A 15323-nucleotide genomic window follows, 5' to 3' on the forward strand; every position below is an offset into this window, starting at 1 on the left:
GAGGTTTTTGAATAAACCAGTTTTTAAATTTCTGATTTGAACAATTAAATTGGACTATTTTGGAACTAATTAAATATTTCTAACAATGTCTAAAAGTACCTATTCAGTGGCCTACACCTAACCATCTTATAAAAGGGTCTGTCATTTCCAGTTACTATAGGCTTTAGTTTATATACTTTATACCAGCAAATTTAAGATTTCATGTCATCAAATATTCCTTATGTGTCAGATAATAGAACACCCAAACATTTGCTCCTTTGGTAATTGAAAGTATGATCTGTAATTTAAAAGTTTAAAATTTCCTCCAAATTAGCACAAATTAGAAACTACTTTCCAAAGACAGCCTTGTGTTCACAAGGATAACAACCTGTACCTTTGGAACTGTTTAATGTGTATATAAAAACGTTATTTCCAAAGTAATTGTTTTGTCCCATTACAATACAATTTTACTTTGTGGTGAATTAAATCAAAAACTCAGATTCTCAAAATTCAAAGCACCAAACATTCACACACCAACTTATACAATGAGAAAGTAATTTTTCAAATGAGTATATTAACACTTTCTAATATATTTTAAATTGTTAACCCTGATTTTGAAATGTAATGAAGGCCATTACTTTTTATAGCTTAAATTTAATCCAGCTCAGTAAGATTTTAGAGTTTCTGTTCTCTATATGTAAAAAAAAAAAAAAAAAAAAGGATGCATCTAAAATAGATGATAGACATTTGTAGAACTTACACTGTCAGATTGCTTGCCCTGGCCGCAGTCCCTCATCTTCGCACGCTGTCCAGACCTCTCCATGGTGCTGAAGAGTTACTCTTGCCCATTTGAGAGGAAAGAGTTGTTTATTCAAACTGTTTTTGAAAGCAATCCATAGAGGGTCGACTGTGTTAGCAAGTAAACTTATCTGAAGAATTTCTGTAACACATATTACAAAGAAGATACTCTGACTTTCAGTTATCAACCACGATGCTCAGGCAGCTCAAAGAAGATTTTGGAGCAGAAATCTTCAAGTATTGACAAAAAAAAAGAGAGACAGCTCTTTGGGAGATGAAGTTTGCTGATTTTTGTCAGTGTTCTTCAAATTGAAAAAAAAAAAAACACAGCATATACGGCTACTCAGAGAACAGAGGATTCCAGAAAAGTTCTTGATCTTAAGCAGAAAACAAGCTCCCATTAGTCCAAAGCAGCCAGTTCACTTCATCTTATCATTTCATCTACTTTTTACTAGAATAACAATAATAAAATGAAATAAAGCTCAGAATTCTACAAGGCACTGCACATACTATGCAAATAGGTATGCCTCACTCTAGCCCAAGCTTCTGTCTGCTGAAGATTATCAAAACAGAAATCAGATTCCTGTGGCTTTCCCAGATTATCTCTTTCTGAGGCTGAAACGTATAAAGAGCCACATGACACCCAATGATGTCATCTCTAAAGCAGGTCACAGTTGCTGCTATATGTAGATGAAGTCCTTCCAGTGAGTGTTTGGCATAGTGATTTTCTTGAAAATCTACTTGTATTAAATAGTGTGGTATTTTATCAATATACTTAACCCTATCAACACAGTGCCATGAAGAGAAAATCAATTTATTGCTCACGAGTGAAGCGGAATCTCTGTTTAACTTAAGATCAGCTGCTGGTGCTGTTTTAGGAAATAAATAACTGTAATTAACTCATGGTAAATATCGTGAAGAAGGGCTTCCCCTCACAGAACTGTTACGGGAATTAGAGGAACTATAGAAACATAGACACTACTTGTAAAACATCTGTCAGAATTTTTAGCTAGTTTTTTAAAAAAACTTACTCTTTTAAAAATCAATCCATAAAGATCACAAAATAAAAATGAAGGTAACTATCTTCAACTCCTAACAACATTTTATTTGCCAAACTTTTTAAAATGTTTCATAGACAAAGAAATCTAACTAGCAATATTTCTGAAAAAAATTTGAGTATGTTTTCCAATTTTGGTCTTAAACTTTAATTCATTATTTTTAGATGTTTTCCAGTTTAAATAAAGTAACAATAAAAAATTAACTATATTATAACCAATCTGTACTTGCAATTGGTGATAGTATATATAGATATTTTAAAGAATGTGTAATGATGAGAAATGGCCGTTTCTATTCTGTGTGACTTCTTTATCTTTCTCAACTCTGTATCACACATCATAATTTAGGTTTTTTAGTCACAGTTGACATTCCTGTCAGCTAATAGTTAAATTATCTAATCCCCTTTCATGCCAATTAAATAACCCTCATAGTCAAAGTGAAGAATAACTTGAAACTAATCTAATCAGTGCTTATTGACTGTATCCTCTTTTAATAAAAACCAAAATGGATCAAACAACAGAAATCTTCCTAGAAGAGAATAGCATTCTGTCATATTTTTGAGAAAGAATCATAAATCTGAGGAAGAGAAAACAGAATTTCTATATAACCAGTGCCACTGGGCAAATTCTATTAAAACAATCGTGATTGTTTTGGTATTGGATTAGGAAAAATTTGCTTCTGCACCTCATGTAAATGTATATCTATGCGATGCTAAAACATTAAAATAAAAAATGGGAAAAATATTGATCGCCTGGATGTTCTGGTCATGTATGTTTCCTACATAAAATTAATTTGTTTGTCATTTCTAGAACTTGATGTTTTCTATACTTGAACAATAATGAGGATTACCTAAGGCATTTTAAAAAATACAGAACCCCAGGCCTCTTCCCAGATAATTCTGACTCATTAGATCCACTGTGGTTCTGAAATCGGTATTTTTTTAAGCTCCCCCAAGTAATTCTTATTTGGAAAATATTGCAATAATTAATATGTTACAATGTATACAATCATATAAAATCAAAATAAGCAAAAAATGTTTATGATATTTGTCATGACAAAAGGTCAGCTGTTGCTACATGGAGCACCCAATGTTGGAGGCTCCCATCTTCCCAACTCCTCAGGTTGCCATGAAGAAGCGCTTTCCTAAATACTCCCAGTTTATGATTTCCATCCTTTAACTCTCTCCGTGAAGGTGGAGGGAATTACCCTGATTAGAAGATTAGGCAAATCGACAACAACAACAACAACAACAACAAAAACCGGGCAGCCCACCCCAGGATCATCCTCCCTCCATTTTTCTATGGGACCCACCTCCCCCACAGGGAGGACAGCAGTTTTCGGTGCTTCCCGCGTTTGGTAGGTTTCCCTAAATCCAAATTTCAGTAGTAGGAAGCCAAATGGTGCCACATGTCAGGGTTACACCCTCAAATCCAGCACTGACAGGAAATAAAGCTGAAATTTTGATATCCCTCTGCCTAAATCTCTTGCCTGTCAAAGTAAGTTCCTAAATCAAGAAGAGAAAAGGAGTTATTTATTGACTCCTTAAAACCCCATCTTCCAACACTGTTATATGTTGTCGACTAGACTTGATCTTTTTTTAAACCCCGCTAGACAGTTAATGTTACAAGTTTTATATGTGAATTAATTTAATAAAGTTTGCATTTCCATAATACAGCTCTATGATAGAGGCCTATAAGATGGAGATGTCGTGTAAAAATTTCTTTGGAAGTTTTCAAAATGCATTGTTCAATTCATATTGATTTTATTATTAAGCCACTTAAAGAGAAGCACCAACTCTTGGAATTTTTCTTCAACAACTACTAACTCTAGAATAGTGTTTCTCTAAGTGTACTGAACTATTAAATCAATAGTTCAATAAAATGTGACTCTTACGGGTCTCATAGTCAAAGAAGTTTGGAAAACATGAAACTGTAACACCCCTCCTGCAAACTGAAATTGTGTATCAGCTTAGAAGGCTCTAAGAAGTCCTGAAGTAAATAAATTGGTTTATTTCACCCTTCTCCCTTACCATCTATCAGTATGCTATGAAACCAATATTCTAGCTTCCCCATTCTCAGAAATTACAGGAGTTCCCAACCAGGAACCAGGCTGCACAGCAGGAGGTGAGCAGCAAGCAAGCAAAGCTTCATCAGCATTTGCAGCCGCTCCCCTGCGTCAGCATCACCGCCTCAGCTGCACCTCAGATCATCAGGCATTAGATTCTCCTATGAGCACCAGTCCCTGGTGCCAAAAACGTTGGGGACCGCTGCTCTAGAAGATGTTTCAGCGGTCAGATTTTTGTTAATACTTAACTCTTCTAGATAATAAATCAGTGAAATGTTATTGTGTATCTTCTCTAAGTTATCAGTTAATTTGTTACAAGAATTTCCAACCATAACTGAGGAATTATATAAAATTGGCAAGGACAGAGGTTGTGTATTTTTAGATGGTCATTGTATCTCTAGTGCTTGGCAAAGGCCCAGCACACAGTAGCCACTCAGATATTTGTCAAATGAGTGAACAGATGATATAGATCTAATCCAGAGATGTGAATAAATACGTTCCCACATTTAAAGTTGTCTTATTTAAAAATAGAAAGTCCAAAGAGCCTTACACCAACGAGCTTTCCAGAGAAAAAAGGAATATGACAATAGACTTCACTTCACTTCTACCAAATCCAATTTCTCCTTGGATCCTAAAACAGCTCTCATATTCATCTAAAGAGCGAAATGCCAATTTGTAATAATAAAACTGGATTTTGCAACAGAGGTCGTGCTTTAGGTCTAAAGGAGGGATTCAAAACTTCACCTCATGTAAGTTATAGAATAAAGACAGGACCTATGGGAGGACAAATGCTGAGACCAGATTTGATGTAAACTACAGAGAAAAAGTTCTTTCTCAACTCTCCTTATCCAAAGCGAGGCATTTAACGCCTAGGTTTTCACATCTATACTTGCAGGTTGATCGCCTGAGACCACTAAGGAGGATTTATTATATTACCATAGACGAATGAGGCAGTTATCAAACAGCGAACCGTTGACTCTGTGTACCATTCCAAAGCCAGGAAATGTTCAATGTTAGCAGTCCTTAAAAAAAAAGTTAAATCCCCAAACCAACAACCATGTTCATTTTTAAAACTATCAAGAAAAATGTCCTCCAGTCATTAAGTTAAAAGGGTAACCTCGGGAAAGGAATCTATACTATCAACCATTTTCAAAGACAGAGAAAGGAGAGTGTGATATAAAGGTAATATTTTTACACAAAAATATATTCATTCAAACTGTAATATATCATTATATGTTGTATAAAATAATTTCTAAAACTTTCGAAAAGAAAACATTTGTTCTGTAAGACTCTGGTTTGAAGAAAAGAGAAATCTATCTACTTCTATGTAAATACCCAGACATTTTCCCTTTTTACGTTTGATTTCGTACTATAGTCTCTGAACCAAATTTAAGACAAATAGACTGAAAAAGAATCTGTGCTATTTGGGGGTCTGAGAGTTTGGGTGCTGAAACATTAGAACTCATGGGACCTAAATTCATAACAACAGCTGGGCATAATATTGTAACTTGTCTCTGACCTGGAAAATCTAGGTTATTAAATTATTAAGTAGCATGAGACTTACATTTTATAGCTCTCAATATTGTACTGAAAGGGTCCCAGGAAACCCTCTTTTAGGGCCTGAGTTCCCCCCAAAAACAAGTACAACTTTGTAAGAAGACTTTCTCCCTTTAGTCACTAGATTTTTCCTGATGTATTTAGTCTGGAGATTGTAAATCTCAAAGAGGGCAATGAAACTTGAAGGTAACGCAGCAGTTTGAATGTAGGTACACAAGCCACGTTTGGCAGGCAGAGGCAGGACTGGCTTTTGGTGGTATAGCTGGGAAGGTCTGGTGGGTCACCCGGCTGTGCCTTGATGACTGTCCAGCTACCCTTGCTAAAACCAGGACCACTCAAGCAGTCTCAGGGCCTTCTCTCCAACAGCCAGGGAAACGGGGTCTTCAGCTGCTCCAGATCACTCCTCTTGAGCCTGCTCAGAACTGTAATTCTTCCTGACCGGGAGTGAAACGAGATCTAGAGGCTGGGCACTTTCTGCACTGACTTTCCTGAGAGGTGAGGCCGAGTAACCCCGTTCTTCCCAACATGCTGTGGATCCTCCCATTCCAGAAGAGAAAAGAATGATCTCAGCGTTCTGTTACTATGAATGTGAGTGTGGTCTCTCAGAAGAGGCCCACTTGCATAGAGGCAAAAGGACTTGCACCTGGTTTCACCTTTGGATCTTTAAAATTAGTCTTTAAAAGGAGCAACAATAAAATAAATGCTTCATTTATTACTTTTGTAATGTACAGCTTCAATGTGATAATATACATGTATATATATACATATATTCTGAATATACAATACATGAATATATATACTCTAGGACCAATGTGACTTTCATGGATTCATTTGCTGAATCAGAAACAGGCACTGTGCCCAATGGGAATCAAATTAAAAGTTCCACCTCTGCTCTTCACAAGTTTTCCACAGCATTTTGAACACATGGAGTGTTTTCAAGAGCAGATTCAGAATGGACTAACATTTATTGAGAGGCTTCAGGGTCACAGGCTCTGTGCTATGTTTTACCTATGTAGTGCCATTCAATCTTCATGGTGATACCAAACCATCTCCGAGGTGGGTGTTATTTCCAGTTTGCAGATGGAGAGTGACCTCTCAAGTGTTACGTCTTAGAGTCACAAAAATAGTGACAGAGCTGTTATTTTAAGTCAGGTAGTCTTATCAAGCCAGGTCCTTATTCTATGAACCACACTGCTCCCTACAGACCAGACCATAATAATATGGGGTACCACATGGGACTGAGAATGTCTTAAAACAATTGAAAGATTTTTCTAGATTTATCTGCAAGAGTATACTAATGATTTGTGAAAAGGTTATCAATCTCATTTATAATATACTTTTCTACAGTTTCTTTCTATGATATCATCCTATGAAACAAATTACAAGTTTCTCAGAACTGGGAACTAAAAAAAAAAGTATTTGGTCATATGAAATTGATAAATAAAAAATACACAAAGCATTTTCCACTGTTGTCCTCAGTACAGTAACTAATATTTTTATGGTTAAAAAAAAAGTTACTTTCTTTCCCTCACTTTGATACAGGCAAGCTCCATTTCCCAGTAACAGTTGCTATTCAAAATTGCTATTTCTAAAACAAATTTTTTTTCTGCTACATTATGATACATTGTGGTCTAGGGTACTTAATATGCAAATTGCTAACATAACTTAATATTATCTTCCCTCCTGTTGCTCTTTAATTTGGCATTGAACAGCTGAGGTTTGAAGTTTTAATCAAAGAGCATTGAATTAGGTAATTTGTAAAATCAAGTGAGGATTCTTTTTTCAATTATTTCATTCACTGTTTATACCTATTAAATTGTAAAATAGTCTTAGAAATTCATTAACAGAATGTCTTTTCCACTGCTTGACCATGTCTAAATGCAGTCTTATTTTCAAGTGGTACAGTATGGTAGAATAGAGAAGGTGTGGGCTCTAGCCAAAAGTGTAACCCAGGGCAAGTTAGTTGTATCTTTAAGTCTCATTTTCATCATCTTAAAATGGAGATAATAACAGTACCTCTTTCATATGATCATTGAGAGAATCGAAATAATCCATGGAAAGCATCAGCGAAGTACCTAGCATTTAGCAAGTGCTCAGCTCTCATCAAGATGATGAATTTGAGAGCTCATACTGAAACATTACTGTTGTTACATATTTTAGAACAGAAATAATCTAAAAACTATATTAACCATTATGCTTAGCTAAAACAATCAGAGCAGAAACATGCAAAAGCATCATTCGCAGCTCAGCACAGGGGCTGGCTTTCCATGTGGCACATGCTTGGGGTGGACAACTAGTATGGGCAATTGCTGTTATACTAGGCATAGGGGTAGGCGCAGCAGCCGGCAAGGCCCAGGGCTTAGAAAAGGGCAGACTGGCCTCTAGTTGAGGCTGAGTGAGTAGAGGGAAGGCAAGGACCTGAGACAAGGAAGGCAACTGACCAGATTCGAGAAGACAAATAATGGTCCAGGCAGTAACAACAATAAATCAATCCCAGAGAGAGAGGGCTGAGATTCAGCAAGTTTAAGGGATCTAAAAGGAGTCAGGGGCCCAGAGAATCCCTCAGGGAGATACCTGACTGAGAGCATTTGACTTGGACTGAAGAATTTTAACCCTGAACTTCTAAATGGAAGCCCATCCCTTTAGGACCAGCTTAGCTAAGGTGAGCCAGGGGTCAACCTTATTCCTTCTACAAACTTGAGGTCTACTCATCAGAGGGTAGTAAACCAAGTTTTCCTATCTGCGGCTCCCTAAGAGTAGGTATGAACCCAGTGGGTCTAGCAGGCTAGTCAAGGCGGAGCAGTGTCACTTTGCTTTCTTATACCACTAGAAGGTATAAGAATGAATCTTCCTGAAAGAGGTCCCAGCAAAGTAATGATCATAGGCGATAAAACAATCTTAGCTAGTCATGTCAGCCAAATAAAAAGCATGAAGTTTTTTAAAAAAATTATGACTTGCATATTTTACCTGCCTGATAAACTAGAGACTTGGAAATGTCCCAACATCTTATATTTTTATATTTTATTTTGTATATTTAGTATCATACCGTTGCCATCATCAACAGCAAAGTTGGTGTTATAATCATTAACCTCTATTAGAATTCTGGGCAGGGTCTGCTTTTCTTTGTAACTAATTTCAATAGTGTTTTTTGAAAATCTGATTGTTACTGTTTATAGGCAATCAGGAATAAGTCAGACGTCAACACACTGAATAGAGTCATCCTTGTCCCATGAGCACAGAGTTAAGGTACGATGACAGAGTGGGGAAGCAGGATGCCACTCCCAATCCAGTCTGACACACCTATGGGAAACCCGAATTGCTGGAGGTATTTGAGGGAGGAAATCTCTACCAAGAAACATCAGGGGATCTGGAGGCTAGGCTAAGTTAGAGAAGGTAACACTGTCAGTGAAACTGTGCAGAGATATAAATAACTGATGATTCCTGGGGCAGAATGTGCATTTATGCGTAAAATACTTGAGGTGCAAGAATCAAAGTGGTGTGGCAGCACAACTGTAAAGCAAAGGCAGATCATTCCAGAATTCCAGTAAAGCCAAAAGGTGAACCACAGTAAAGCTACACTAGAGCCATGGAACGTCATTGGACTCGGGAATGGTTTCCGTTCTGAAATGCGGCTGTGAGAAAGAACAAAGGCAGTACGGCCAAACTTTAAACTCACAGGCAGAGTGACTTATAATATGCAGTTTCCATCATTCAAGTAGAATCTTTTAAGTCTTTTTAACTTGCACCTTCTATAAACATTCGTAGAGAAGGCATCCCAAACACTCAAGTTTCACGTTATTTTTCATTTGCAAATCATGAGTTAATCACAAACTTTACTAAACGCAACCATGTGCCAATGTGGCTCACGAGCGCCCTCTAGTGACAGTAAGTCCAGTTAAGACGATTCATTCCCCTAAAAAACTGTCTTAAAATTTAAGTGCAGATTCACCATGTATTCAATTTCTGCTGTCAGCTAAAAATAGATCTTCTGCCACTGTTATTTGCACAGCTATAAACTCAATTGAATGCTCTCTCTTTAGAATCCATAACTAGATAAAACCATTTATTAAAGGATATACAATTCAATCATCTGAAAATATTTCAAAGTAATCTTTGCTTCATCCCAATGCAAACACATTATTTTGGCTGTTGGGAAGCCTTTTTACAACTGAATAAATAGGATTACAAGTGGTAAAAGAAGATTAAAAAAAAAAAATCCTCATATAGTTACTTCATTTCTCTTCCTAACTTCTTTCGGTACTCCAGAGACTATTACAAGTGATCACAATGGCTAAATCCATGAAACTCTGCATCCTGATTGCCTTATCATTTATTTCCTACCCCATTTGGCTTTTTTTTTTTTTTTTAATAAAGCTCTTTAGCAGATTATTTCATTCCTCAACCTCGTACCCAGAGTTCTTAAACTGGTGGCAACTCCCAGGACAGCTGTGGTCTATAGGCATGGTCTAGTTATGTTTTAAATTTTCTTGCTGGTTGCCCACATTCAAAATATGGATTTCTGGCATCCTCTAAAAAAAAAGAAAATGACTTTTGACAATGTCTGTCCTCCATCCCCACATGTCAACATGCTTCCAGGAGCCCAGTGGGGCTGACATTCTCAGTGGGGTCTATGTCCTTCAGTTAGCCAGTCACAACTCAGCCCACATGGCTCACATGGGTTACTTACCTGGCCCCTGCAGGCATTTGAGTTGCAGCTCCTGAGTCTGTAATTCCTTTCAATACTTCCTATAAAAGTCATCTTTATAATCTTTATAACCAAGCTAATCTTCTATCACATTAGCACCACAAAACGCTACGGGAGGTACAGACTAAAAGGAACATGCTGTTCTACAGAAAAGGAAAAAAAGATGCTCTCAGTAATAGAGGAAGACGAACACACAAATGAGTGGTTTAGGTTGATGTCAAACGCAATCGATTCTCTCAGACTTGATAAAGTTCATTTTGTGTTTATAAACCACGTCCTTGTTTAGAGATAAGAAACCCTCACCATGGGCTCACTCACAGCAAATAAGCAAAGACCCTCCTATCGCAAACCACCTGCTCGCATCCCAAGGTTGCTCTCTTGAAGCCAAAGGCCTGGCGATCAGGTGACTGGCCAGTTAGACCATGAAAAAGAAACAGGGCACTTACTGGTGTGCTGCTGTCTGAGAAGGTATTCATGCTGACAGAGCTGCTCAGCTTGTCTGAGGACACGGAGGGCGGGGACGGGCTCCTCTTCTCCAGGGGGTCCTGCCGCTGCAGGTACTCACGCCATGCTCGCTGAATGCTACCCAAATAAAAAAACCGGCAACACACTGTCACTCCCCTGTCACAGCCCACGGACTCAGAAAATCATAAGGAGTCTGAAGGCACTGGCTTTCGAGACAGGGAAACTGTGACACAGGAAATCAGAAGACCTGGACTGTCTCTATATTTTACTGGTTTGACTTTCACAGACTTAACTAAACTAAATCAGTCTACAAGTGTCAGCTCAGTCAAGAAAAGTCATCAGTCAAAGTGAAACTACTTTGCACATGTAAATGTACTTTGATTTATGGGACACAAAATCTTTCAATTTCTCATCCTATATTTCAAATGAGAATAATAAATAGGCTGACATATCACTTACTCATTCACTCAATACGTCATTGTTGAGGGACTATTCTGAGCCAGGGTCAGCCCTAGGCTCTAGACAGAGACTGCAATAAAGCTCTAGGGGGTGCCATTCACACAGGCTTCAAGGTGAAGGGCGTTTAGTGATGTTTTATAGTGTAGTCTGCAGGCCAAATGCAGTGGCCCTGCTCTGGGGACAATACAAGCAAGAGTCCTGTGGTAGAGATTTTACATACTGTGTAAGGAAACAGGTAATGTTCGATAAAGAAATGGAAAGAGAACACAAAATATCTGAAAGTGTTACATAGTACTCAGAAAATCACGTTAAGAGGTGATTAGGTAGCTGTTTGAGTTTTCGCCCAAGGAAGCTTTTTATTTCCCGCACTTAGTATCCAAAAAAACTCACCTCCTGCTTTGGATAACAGAAACCTCTTCTTTGTGAAAGCTAGGTAATTGTTTTGGGGACTGGCTTCTAATCTTTGAGATTAACACCTAGGTTTTCACAGGTGATCAGTGAGCAGTCTACCCTCTCCTGGGAGTTAGCAGGACATGAAGACCAATTGTCAGGATTCAGCCTTTTAAAGTGGTTGCACTAATTCCTTCACTCTCTCTTTTATACTCCTGGAAGCACCTGTTCTATAATTCTTCCACATACAACTAAAGTCACTAAAGTTGTTTCTGTGTAAACAAACTGATTTATTTTCATTTAGCTAGAATGGTTCAGACTATCAATTTTCAACAGCTAGGTATGTGTGTGTGTGTGTGTGTGTGTGTGTGTGTGTAAATGCTACCATGCTATTGAATGCGTATGCATCCCCTAATTTATGAAGTCTCTGTGAATTTTAAGGCTCAAGGAAAAGTCCAGAAACTGCAGTGAAACAATACCCTGGGGTCAGAGGCCAATTTTCCTGAAACATAAGCTTCAGTGGCCCTTACTTAGAGGGCAGAAGCTTCTCCCAAGATCCTGTGCGGGGCTCTTCATGGTTTGTATAAAATTACAAAAGTAGATATGTCTTAGGGTTTTTTTAAAGCGCTTTCCAAATTATATACACACTTCAGGTCCCATTAAAGTAGAATCTGACTGTGGTTTGGGTTACATGTGGTCACTGTTTTATTTGCAGTGCTTGCTCAAAATGTATCCTTATTTATTTTTCTTTGGTTTAAAGATTTTAAACACAATCTCAAAGATAGTCCTATAAAAACACATGCCCAAGTCTGGTAGTCCCACTGCTCCTTGCAGGACCCATTTTACTAAGGAGTATCGAACTTTTGGAAACTGTTGGTGATTACCATATCATCTGAAGAGCTTCAAGTGCTAAGTGTCTCCCAGAGCCCTGCTGACAAGCTCTGTCCCTTGAGGGCACCTAAGTCTGTAAAACTGCCCATCAAGGACTTAAAAACATGTGACATTTGAAAAGTGACTAAAAAGAAGTTTCTCTCTCTCTCTCTCTCTCTCTGTCTTTCCTCCCTCCCTCCCCACCCCTCCCTCTCTCTCTGCCTTGATTATTCAGAAAACAATAGGAAAAAAAAAATGTAGTGGCCACTTGAGATATTACATTTTAGCTTGTTTAACACCAGGGGGCAGTGTGACACCTTTAAAGAACCAAACAATGCTGATCAAAACTCAGGTAAGGTCTGCAAAGGTGAATTTACGCTTAAGCATCTCCTTTCCCCCTCCTAGTGCTATGGAATCTGCAAAGTGACATTTCAGTTCTCCTTAAGCTAGAGATTAAGAAGTCAGATTTTTTTCTTCTATGTCCCTAGCCTGCTTCCCCTCCACTCCAGTTCGTGCCAAGTTTGTAATTCCCGACTTTAGCTCGTTACTTTGATTACTGGTACTTCCTAAGCATCATGGACTTATACTCTTCTGGATCTTTCTACAAGTTTCTTCACCAACATTTAAGATCACTCTGTCAAAAACCTCCAACTCTCTCACAGATGGGAATTTGGCCAAATTGGGTCTGGACTCCAATAACATTCTTCTTTATGAAGACTTGAGAAGGCACTTGAGAAATAAGGTACACAGAGGCAACTGAGTCTAGGAAGGAGAAAAGTAGCTCTGAGAGATATTAATCAGTCAAAGGGAAGAGTATCAGACTAGACCAGCTCAACCACTCTTTTCCAAGGGGTCCTCTTCCTCCACTAGATAGATATACTCACAAGAATATAGTGAGTAGATGATCAACAAATATATTCTCCTAAGATTGTGATCCAGAAATAGCTCAATAAACGCTCAAAGAAGAAAGAGTGTTTAGAAATTGTGTTTATTGTATTCTTCGGCTCTGTGACTTTGAGTTCGGTGCGTCCTTGTATTTTCTTTGTTGACATTCTCACTGTGTTCATCCATTCCTCTCCCGAGGCATTTTTATCACCATAACTTAGAACACTTTATTGGGTAAATTACTTAACCTCCATTGCATGAAGTTGTTTTTTTTTTTTTTTTCCCCCTGAGGTTTTATCTTATTCTTTCATTTGGACACATTCCTTTGTTTCTTCATTTTGCCTGACTCTCTATGGTGGTTTCTATGCATTAGATGAAATAGCCACCTCTCCCAGTCTTGAAGGATTGGCCTTGTGTAAGAGTTGAAACTTATCATTCGACCCTAGTTTTTGGTTATCTCTAAAACTTTTGTGATTGTCCAAGCAGCCTATTTTATTTTTAATAGCTCTCAAGAGTTCAAGATGTGTCAAGACCAGTCAGTGTCCCAAAAAGGATCTCAGTCAGTACCTAGATTCCAGCTAACTGGAAGGAAGGCAGACACTTAGGCGACAGCTTTAAAGAAGGCGAATATATATCCTGTGAGACCATAAGCATAAGCCCGGCTCTCCACCAGAGCCAGGCAATCTGAAGATGTGCCCTGGGTCACAGCTGCAAAAATCGGGATTTCTACACAAGTATATAAGCTCCTATCTGGGAAATACGGGTGAGCTATCTATCGCCAAGGCAAAGGGAAAGCTCAAAGACAGTGTGGCCCCGCCTACATTTGCTGAGAACACCTTCCTAGCTTCCTGCTGTGTGTCAAACATAAAACTGCCCCTAAGGCTGAAGCTCCAGGACAAGCAAGTAGTCCTCCTTTACAGAAAGACTGCAGTGAGTGTTCTGGGGGTACAAGAGCTGTCTCTCCAATTGTTACAGTCCCCTGGGTCCAAAGAACTCAACCTTCCTTGGCCACCAGAGTCAGGAAATCAAGGGGTATCTCTGGGTGGTAGCCACAAAAACCAGGACACCAGATGTGAAAACTAGGGCACCCTTTGAGAGATGGTGGTACTCTGGAATGTGACAGAGGGAGAATGCAAAATAGTGCCTGCCCTCTGGGGTCTCGGGAAAGGTTCGCAGTTAGCCCTTAGATATGTATTTAATTAGAAGCTTGGCCCTCAGGCTGCAGCTGTGCTGATAAGCTAATAGGCCTCATTCACAGAAAGACTGAGCACCTGGGTCTGATGCCTCTTGCTGTGCCCTCAAGGTGGTAGCTGTTTAAGACTCTTTTTCCATTGATTACAGTCCCCTGGGGATGGCAAGCTTAAGGCCACAGAGCCAGGCGATGCAGAGATGGCTCCTGGTGGCAGTCGCAGAAATCAGGGCACCAGACAAGGGTATAGCTGGTTTCTGGAAGATACTGGTGAAGTGAAGTGAGGCCCGTAAAAGTGTTTCCAACAAGCAGCCTGCCCCTCAGGCCTAAGCTCCTGGACAAGAAACGGGCCTCTTTCTTAGAAAGACTGGGCGTGTGTTTCAGCCTGCTCTCTGTGCAGGGCCCTGACAGTGGCGTCTGCCAAGAACTGTCTCTCCGACTGTTACAGGCCTGTGGGGCCCAAGAACCCAGGCCTCCACCCCGGCCTCCAGAGCTAGGCCCCCAAGGGGCAGCCACAAAAACTGGGTCACCAGATGTAAAACAAAAACAGAGCACCAGGTGTGTGCAGAAGCCCCCTCTGGGAGGTGTTGGTGGCCTGGGGTGTGGCAGGAGAAGAGCATGAAGTTAGTGACCACTGACTGAAATGAGGCAGAGAGGGAGTGCAAAGACGGTACTTGCTGGAAAAAAAAGAGAGGGGGGCGGTAAGAAAAGGAAAAAGAAGGGGGAAAAGCGAAAAGAAAAAAGAAGAAAGGAAATAAAGATGGCGCCTACCTGTTCAGCAAGGCCGAGGGAGAGCGGGAAGAGGGCGCCCGCCGCTCTCCATCCCCATCCCCAGAGTATCCCAGCAGGCCCCGCTCCTTAGGCCAGTGCTTTAAAATGAGCAACTGAGTCTCTTCCACTTTGAGT

The 15323-nt window shown here is 39.4% G+C and overlaps 1 protein-coding gene across 2 annotated transcripts in view; it reads right to left on the minus strand.

Moving 5' to 3' along the window:
* Positions 1–705: 705 nt before the first annotated feature.
* Positions 706–15323, minus strand: part of IQCJ (IQ motif containing J) — a 155119-nt gene continuing 140501 nt past the window's right edge. The window contains exons 4-5 of one of the 2 annotated variants that reach the window (XM_039857452.1): positions 10606–10741; positions 706–855 (exon numbers count right to left, since the gene is read on the minus strand). In XM_039857452.1, coding sequence (XP_039713386.1) covers positions 847–855; positions 10606–10741 — 145 coding nt within the window. In that variant the 3' untranslated portion in view covers positions 706–846. Of the gene's footprint in view, positions 856–6272; positions 10742–15323 lie in introns of those variants that run through there. The other variant, XM_039857451.1, reaches the window with a different exon arrangement.

This window comes from Pteropus medius, unplaced genomic scaffold, assembly GCF_902729225.1.
Source record: "Pteropus medius unplaced genomic scaffold, Ma_sr-lr_union100, whole genome shotgun sequence".
Classification (NCBI taxonomy): Eukaryota; Metazoa; Chordata; class Mammalia; order Chiroptera; family Pteropodidae; genus Pteropus; species Pteropus medius.